This window comes from Alosa pseudoharengus, unplaced genomic scaffold (assembly GCF_046254945.1).
Source record: "Alosa pseudoharengus isolate Yale_2024_CS ecotype anadromous, Long Island Sound unplaced genomic scaffold, YU_APseudo_1.1 YU_APseudo_1.1_scf_4, whole genome shotgun sequence".
Classification (NCBI taxonomy): domain Eukaryota; kingdom Metazoa; phylum Chordata; class Actinopteri; order Clupeiformes; family Clupeidae; genus Alosa; species Alosa pseudoharengus.
The window spans coordinates 9324265-9333877 of record NW_027468774.1 but is presented as its reverse complement, the minus strand read 5'-3'; the positions used below and the strand labels follow the sequence as shown (position 1 = coordinate 9333877).

The following is a 9613-nucleotide window of genomic DNA, read 5'->3' as shown; positions in this document are numbered from 1 at the left end:
CGGAAGAAGATCTGAGGAGGGCTGAAACCTGTCGCCTCACACTGAAGAACGCTTTCCTTCCCAAGGTACAGAACGGAGGACAGGACGGAGAGAGAGGGAGGAACTGGAGGAGAGAGATAGAAGGAAAGAGAGAGAAGGAGGGGAGAGATAGAAGGAAAGAGAGAGAGGAGGCGAGAGAGAGAAGGAAAGAGAGAGAGAAGGAGGGGAGAGAGAGTGAGAGTCAGTCATATCTGATTCTGAGATCACAGGATCTTATCTCTCTTGGCACACATGGGAAAATTAATAAGTGAGTGAGTGAGTGAGTGAAGTGAATGATGTAATGACCAAGTGAATGAAAAGTTGTAACTGACTGCAGTGTAATTGGAGCTAGCACTTACCCATGATGACTAAGGCCACGTTACTGATATGAATCTGAGTGCTATTATAGAGCACATGGCACTCATACTGCCCCTGCAGGCCAAGGCTGGCATTGCGCAGCATCAGGGGAAAGGAGCCGTTGAGGATTTGTGAGACGTTCATAAAGTAGCCTGGTTCCGTACGGTTCTCCACATTAGAGGCCACAACAGAGTGGTTCCAACGCCACGTGACCTCCAACAGGCCCGGGACGATCCCCTCAGGCAGGGTTGTAGAACAGGGCAGGTCCGCGGAGGAGCCTGGGTCTACCAGAACCACAGAGGCAGCTGGAAGGAGACAAGGAGCACAGAAGCACTCGCATCAGATGGACCTCAACAAGGAGCACAGAAGCACTCGCATCAGATGGACCTCAACAAGGAGCACAGAAGCACTCGCATCAGATGGACCTCAACAAGGAGCACAGAAGCACTCGCATCAGATGGACCTCAACAAGGAGCACAATATTGAAAACAATATTGAATTGAATCAACAACATTCTTTTAAATGACTATTTTAATGAAGTAGTCAAAAGAGTCATAAAATATCATGTCCATTCAAAGTTAAGATTTGGGCAGAGGCGGACAGAGTACACAGCTTCATTACTTGAGTAAAAGTACAGATACCCTTTGCTAAATTTTACTCAAGTACAAGTAAAAGTACAACAGTCAGATGTCTACTTAAGTAAAAGTACTGAAGTACTTGTTTTTAAAAGTACTTGAGTATCAAGAGTACAAGAGTAGCCTACATTTTCTAAATATTGCATTACTACTGCCACAGTGCTTACATTTACAGAAACAACCTACATGGAGTTATGAAAATATTTAATGTTAATACCTTGGAGAATGTAAAAGAAATTGAAAGTAAAATCAAGTCATTTTCATCTTTTTACCATGTTGCCAGGGATGGGCAGTATTTATAATACATGTATTTAAAATACGTATTTCAAATACAAAATACTATTTTGTAATTGAAACACTTGAAGCTAAAACTACCATTAACTTGTTCAGAAAATGTAAATAGTCTGGCAAGGTGTGGCCACAGGTTGACACATTCCCGGGATGGACCTGCTGCGTCTTCATCCATTTTTTCGTCCATGGTTTCATCTCTTATCTAAATTTGACCATGGCGGGCATTGGCGGAAAGCTGAAGGTGATTGCTGATAGGCTGTCCCAATCAGTGACGCCCGCACAATCCAATCACGTTTGAGAGGGAAACAACAAATTTCCGAGATTTTTCTTTTTTTTAGAAGAAGTAACGGGTACTCACGGTTATGGATAGAAATGTAGTGGAGTAAAGAGTACAATATTTGCCTCTCAAATGTACTTGAGTAAAGTCATGAGTACTCCCCAAAAATGATAAAGTACAGATCCCTCAAAATTGTACTCAAGTACTGTACTCAAGTAAATGTACTCCGTTACTGTCCAGCTCTGGATTTGGGTTGTGTGGATGTCTGGATGCATAGCTCTGGCACAATGACTAAGTTACAATTATAGTGTTATCATTGTGCTACAACCGGATCATATTTAGCAAAACAGTAGCTCTTACTGTAAAAGATCTTTCCCACACAATATGGAAAGACAAACTAATTTAAGAATTGCTTTTTGCACAATCATGATCTAAAATCAGAGAGTGTACATTTAGAATAAGGTGACCAGATTAGGTGTACATTTAGAATAAGGTGACCAGATTTCTGAGACCAAATCCAGGGACATTTTCAGTTCAGAAGCGTAAATACCTTCAAAACATGTAATGTTTTTATCTATAAACATGTAATGTTTTTATCTTAGTAAACTTAAAACAGGGAAACTGTTCTAAGTTTAACTGTTCTAAGTTTACAGTAACTAGTTCTCCTAAATTACAAGGCAAGTGATTACAGTTTTTCTCGATTGCTTTTACCTGCTAGTAAAGTGGGTTCTAGTAAACTAGAACCCACTTGGTCTTTATGACTACTTTCTTTGCACAGCAAAAGTCATCTCTTGCGAATGTGTTCACACATTTTCATTGGGTTCACACATTTCTCACACCCTTTTGCAAAACAGTTAACACAGCAGGTGTCATTCAAAAGCCCCAAACACTATTGGTTTTCCCATGCTAAACAAAAGGAAAACATATTTTCACAGGTGGTATAGATTCCTTGCATAAGTCTGAATCTCTGATACACCTGTGTGAAACTCCTTTGCACAATTCTTCAATCAGCAATCATTCATTATACATATATGTCTGTTCTGTGTTGCTATTTGCAAGTATAGATCTAATGCACATTTAGACAAAGTACTGTATTGGCTATTTGGTGGAGAAAACAGTACAAAAGGTGTTTACTGTAGGTCTATTTCAATGAAAGTTGTACTTCAATGAAATTTACAGTATTGCTAGGTGTTTGCTGTATGTCTTACATGTCAATGACAGTTACATCTTGGGAGGAATGAATACATTATTTTTTTATTCAGTACATTTGGTCTTTTCACATTTACCAGATACCAGAAAAAATAGAAAGTAATGAAACAGACATAGCAAAAATGCTCATTTTGCTGCATGTTGTAAGTGTTTTGAGAGAGTAACAGCCTTTTGCAAGCAAAATGAGTCATTTTGTCCAGAGTGCTTTTGTTCAGATACGGGTGTTAACTGTTTTGAGAACTTGATGTCAGAGTTGACAAAGGTATCAAAACGATCGAGAAAAACTGTAATAAGTTTCTTGTCTGTTTTCTTCTCTGATCTTCTTCAGTTACAACATGCTACAGACTACTCAACAACTCTCAGGACTTGAGCTACAACATGCTACAGTAGCCAGGGTTACAAGTTATATCTCATGACACCATCAGGAACAAGGAGCCATCAGGACTTTGACCTGGATATGGAAATGAGTTTGGGTGGAATGCCGCAGTTATCGGAAACAACACAATGTGTGTGAATGTGTGCATGTGTGTGTGCGTGCGTGTGTGTGTGGGTGTGTGTGTGGGTGTGCACGCGAGTATCTGAGACAACAGAAATTTTGGAATCTACTACAGCTTGGGTCAAATGTAACTCCACAGGTAGTCAGGCAGTGCTGCTGCACTAATGTCGTAGACGACCCAAAGGGCCAAAGACCAGACTGAGAATAGTTTCAAACACTGCGTCACCAGCATGCTTTGTGTATTCAGGATTAGTGTGAGTGTGTGTGTAGCTTGTAACTGACTTCTACAGTGGCAACAGGCACAATAGTCCCCAGTGAAGAAGAAGTGCTGATATGGTGTAAACTCAGAGGCGATGGACAACACACTGTAGGGATGTCAATCTTCCATTCTCAGTCATTAGATTAAACATGCTTTCTGATTCTCTAATGCCAGGGTATGTGTGTGTGTGTGTTCTCAATCATTAGATTAAACATGCTTTCTGATTCTCTAATGCCAGGGTATGTGTGTGTGTGTGTTCTCAGTCATTAGACTAAACATGCCTTCTGATTCCCTAATGCCAGCGCACAGATTTACACCCTAACACTGATCAAGAGTTCAACTGTCAAGTGAGGAATGTTGTTACTCACAAGCAAACAGATGAGAGACAATAACACAACACAACACTAAGCGCTTAACTCAGGCTAATTCTGTTGCTTACTGTACACACACGTCACATAAAGAGATGCGTCACATGCATGCATACACACACACACACTAACACACACATCTCATATGACCCTCACACACACACAAACACACTCACACACACAGACACGTCACAGACACACTAACACACAGAGACGTCTCTCTCTCTCTCACACATACACACACGCACGTCTCACACAAGCGCACACACACATACACACACACACGTCACACACACACACACACAAACACACACACACACACACACACACAGGCATGTCACAAACACACACACACGCACAACATGCACACACAAACGCATCACACACACACACACACACACACACACACACACATGCACCCACATCACACAATAACTTGAGCAATTCTTATGTAATAGTATCCATAGTGCATCCATCAGTGGGACAGGAAATGTGGAAATTTCCAGAAAGTGTGTGTGGGTTCCCAGGAGCCCAGGTCAGCCCCAGGTGGTCTCTCCATTGCCCAGAGTGTGTGTCTGTGTGTGTGTGTGTGCTCTCAATAGACCCATTGAAGAGTCTTTGATTAGCTTAATCAACAACCAGGACAATAAATATTTGTTTGCCAGGCAGGCAGGCAGGGCAGTAGAAATTTCCAGAAAGCTGTGCTGTGTCCTTTGTGTGATGTGTTAAGTGTTTGTGAAGGACGGGCACTTCAAAGAGGGGGCAGAACCGAGGATGGACAGCTTCAAGAGAAGGGAAAATTCTTTTAAATAATATTGCACTGCCTCAAGTGGCCCTTATGTGCTCAGATATGAATTGTAAGGACATGCAACATGCTGAAAAACTCTGTGCCATGTATGATGATATTGTGAAATGTCTCATTTCTTCTAGTGAACCTGTGTGTAAAAGTAAATGTAAGGTACCCAACATTAGACCTGGGTGGAATGAGTTTGTAGCTGAGCAGTACGCTGAGGCAAGAGAGGCCTTCATACTCTGGTCTGAGGCAGGTAGGCCTAGACATGGGGTATTGTTGGATATGAAAAAACGCACAAATGCTAAATTTAAGTATGCACTTTGTTTTATTAAGAAAAATGAAAACACAATGAGAGCTGACTCGCTTGCCAGAAAGCTACAGAACAATAACCTTACTGACTTCTGGAAAGAGGTTAAAGTAATGAATAACAATAAAACACCCCTACCGTCTGCCATTGATATGTTGGATAACAACAAAGCTTGTGGTTTGGACGGCATCACGGCAGAGCATCTAAAATATGCAGGCCAAAAGCTCTGTCCTTTGCTTTCCATGTGTTTTAATGGGTGCCTGGTTCATGGTGTCCTGCCTAATGCCATCTTGTCTGTATTGCTAGTGCCTGTGCTGAAAGACAAGGCCGGCAAGCTTAACAGTATTGACAATTATCGACTTATTGCGTTAGCCAGTATCTTGTCTAAAGTACTGGAGAGAATACTTTTAACGAAACTAGAAATGTATGTTCTCACTAATGAAAAATCAGTCTGGGTTTAAAAGGAAGCATGGAACTGACATGTGTATCTACGCTCGTAAAGAGATTGTGTCAAGGTACACTAGCCTGAATTCATCTGTATTTCTATGTTTTATTGATGCATCAAAAGCATTTGATCGAATTAATCATGAAAAATTGTTTGTAAAACTGTTGGAAAGAGGTGCTCCCATTTTTTTAGTGAGAATTTTGGTGTTTTGGTACGCTCATCAGACATTCCAGGTTAAATGGGACAATGTTGTATCTGCTCCATTCGGTGTCAGTAACGGAGTGCGGCAAGGAGGAATTTTGTCACCTATTCTATTTAATGTTTACATGGATGACTTATCAAATCAGTTAAATAGGTTAAATACAGGTTGTCTTGTGGGCAACACTATTGTTACTCATGTCATGTATGCAGATGACCTGGTCTTGCTCTGTCCATATGGCATTGACCATGACGTAACGTTTAATGCTAAGAAAAGCCATATAATGATAGTTAGATGTGCTGAGGACAGGAAATCAACTTTCCCGACCTTCTATTTGTCAGACAGCCCTCTTGATGTGTGTGAGGAGATTAAATACCAGAGGCAGACAGAGTACACAGCTTCATTACTTGAGTAAAAGTACAGATACCCTTTGCTAAATTTTATTCAAGTACAAGTAAAAGTACAACAGTCAGATGTCTATTTAAGTAAAAGTACTGAAGTACTTGTTTTTAAAAGTACTTGAGTATCAAGAGTACAAGAGTAGCCTACATTTTCTAAATATTGCATTACTACTGCCACAGTGCTTACATTTATGTACAGAAATGTCCTACATGGAGTTATGAAAAATGTTAATGTAAATACCTTGGAGAATGTAAAAGGAATTGAAAGTAAAATCAAGTAATTTTCATCTTTTTACCATGTTGCCAGGGATGGGCAGTATTTCTAATACATGTATTTAAAATACGTATTTCAAATACAAAATACTATTTTGTAATTGAAACACTTGAAGCGAAAACTACCATTAACTTGTTCAGAAAATTGAAATAGTCTGGCGAGGTGGGGCCACAGGTTGGCACATTCCCGGGATGGACCTGCTGCGTCCTTCATCCATTATTTCGTCTATGGTTTCGTCTCTTATCTAAATCTGACCATGGAGTTGACTTTGGCGGAAAGATGAAGGTGATTGCTGATAGGCTGTCCCAATCAGTGGCGCCTGCACAATCCAATCACGTTTGAGAGGAAAACAACAAATTGAGGGTTTCCGAGATTTTTCTTTTTTCCTTTTTTTTAGAAGAAGTAACGGGTACTCACGGTTATGGATAGAAATGTAGTGGAGTAAAGAGTACAATATTTGCCTCTCAAATGTACTTGAGTAAAGTCATGAGTACTCCCCAAAAATGATACTCGAGTAAAGTACAGATCCCTCAAAATTGTACTCAAGTACTGTACTCAAGTAAATGTACTCTGTTACTGTCCGGCTCTGTTAAATACCTAGGCCATGTCATATCTGATGATTGGACCGATGACCTAGAAGAAGACCTATACCGACAGCGCTGTAACATTTATTCTCAAGCTAACATGCTTATAAGGAAGTTTTCTATGTGCTCTGACTCTGTGAAGTGCTCCCTGTTATATACTGCTCAATTGTGGTCTAACTATAAGAAGAAAAGTATGCAGAGGCTTAAGGTAGCATACAATGATGCAATGAGGTTGCTGCTTCGTGTCCCTAGGTGGCACAGTGCCAGCCAATTATTTGTGTCCACTAGAATGCCTACCTGTGAGGCACTCTTAAGACAATTGATGTTTAGCTTTATGTGCCGCCTGGACAAGTCAGAGAACCAAATCATTGAAGCCCTAGTCAGCCCTCTAAAAAGCTGCTACAGATTCACTTCTAGGTTAAGAAGGCATTGGCGCAAATGCCTGTATGTCCTATAGGCTAATATGTGATTTTCTATGTATTTTGTATCTCCTTTTTATACTATGTATTATGTGTGTGTGTGATATGGACCTGTGTCTGCAATAAAGCTTCTATATTTTACGGAAAGAGGGAGGGAGCCGTCAAGGGATTGATGGATCGATACGCAAAGAATCAAAGCAACTCTTTAATCCCACCAAGATAAGCAACCAACACTGTGATTTCATTTCAGGTGATTATCGATCATGCATAGCATAAGGCTGGAGATTATCGATCATACATAAGGCTGGAGACTATCGATCATACATAAGTTGCTTTGATTATCGATCATACATAAGGCTGGAGATTATCGATCATGTATATCATAAGGCTGGAGATTATCAATCATACATAGCATAAAGCTGGAGATTATCGAGCATAAAACTGGAGATTATCGATCATACATAAGGCTGATTATCGATCATACATAAAGCTGGAGATTATCGATCATACATAAAGATGGAGATTATCGATCATGCATAGCATAAGACTGGAGATTATCGATCATACATTAGACTGGAGATTATCGATCATACATAAGGCTGGAGATTATCGATCATACATAAGGCTGGAGATTATCGATTATACTGTATATAAGGCTTTATACTCATACTGTACTCGGGTAGTCTGCCCACAGACTGTAGATGCTCAGATTATCCTCAAACTATCTGTTGACACTCTTACACACTACACACTACAGTTTATGGTTGAGGTTAAGGTTAGGAGTTGGATTTGCTTAAGGGGATGTTCAGCAATTGATCAACAACAATTTTAGATCCTGAATCTGATGATCAGATGGTCTGTTACGTCTCTGTGGGCGGGCTATCCAAGTGTTGACGACTTTGTTTATAAGAAACTAATCATCGACTCAAAAACTAAAAACACAAGTTGATCAGAATGTCACCACAGCTATTGACTAAAGCACTATTGAAATGAAATGTCTAAAAATGTCTAAAATCTGACTGGCTATCTGTCTGAAATGTGTGTGTGTGTGTGGCCATTTCCCAGTGATACTTATGACATATATCATCCTATGCATACTTATGTGCATTTCAAATAATTGGTGATATGATACTTGTGCATTTCTATTATACATTACTTAAGTAAGTACATCATACTGAATAAACATTGTGTCATTTGGGTAGTAATGAGTTGTGTGATAAGCATGTTGAACATTGTCTAATATAAAACACAATATTACAACATCATATACCACAGATAGAACACAATGTTGTGGCAGACTACACATTTTTGCATTATGTGTTAAGCATAAGCTCGCAGTCACACAGAAATGAATATGAACAGTTTAGATTATATGAATGAATAGGAAGAGTTTAGATTGTATGAATGAACAGGAAGAGATTAGATTGTATGAATGAACAGGAACAGCTCAGATCGTCTGACTGAATAGAAACAACTCAGATTGTCTAAATTATATACTGCCCTGCAAAGGCAAAAGACCTTAACTCGCTAGAGTGTGAAACTGAGAAAAATGACTTTAAAGTTTCTTTATAGATGTGAAACTGAGAAAAATGACTTTAACGTTTCTTTATAGATGGATAATGTTGTAACACTTCAGACCAAATAGAAGAGTCAGCTGCATATACTGACTGAAATGTGCCTCTGAACCATAAGTACACATAAGTGTGTGTGTGTGTGTGTGTGTGTGTGTGTGTGTGTGTGTGTGTCTGAACCATAAGTAAACATAAGTGATTCACTGTGAAAACGGCCATCAGCTGAAAACTTTGATTCAGATTCTAATTAATTATCCAGTACACTCCTCGATAAGAGTTTACCAATCTGGTAGCAGAGGTCGAAGTCGAATTTTAAAGATGTCACCAGAACAGCATGCAGTATAACACAAAATGACATTGGGCGTTCTTGCTCAGCTAATGTTTTGCACATTTAAACACATTTGTGCACATAGTCTAGGGCAACTCTGGGTGACAATCTGTACATTTAAACACATTTGTGCACATACTCCAGGGCAACTGTGGGTGACAATCTGTTACAAATGACAAATGAACAGCCCAGGTGTTGGGAGAATTGGCACCTTGTGCCCCAAGCCAAACCCACAAACACACACTCTGCTGATGAACACTCAATGCAGATAATCGATCAGCCGAACAAGGTCCAAAACATTCACACACAATCACACACACAATGTGTGTGAGTGTGTGTGTGTGTGTGTGTGTGTGTGTGTGTGTGTGTGAGTGTGTGTGTG

General features: G+C 39.9%; 1 protein-coding gene across 1 annotated transcript in view; it reads right to left on the bottom strand.

Annotated features, from left to right (window-relative positions):
• Positions 1 to 9261, bottom strand: part of LOC143102295 (uncharacterized) — a 25293-nt gene extending 16032 nt beyond the window's left edge. The window contains exons 1-3 of the mRNA XM_076265789.1: positions 9186 to 9261; positions 378 to 680; positions 1 to 103 (exon numbers count right to left, since the gene is read on the bottom strand). The exon at positions 1 to 103 is cut by the window's left edge and continues 197 nt beyond it. Of these exons, the coding sequence (XP_076121904.1) occupies positions 1 to 103; positions 378 to 680; positions 9186 to 9261 (482 nt within the window). The remainder of the gene's footprint in view (positions 104 to 377; positions 681 to 9185) is intronic.
• Positions 9262 to 9613: the final 352 nt, after the last annotated feature.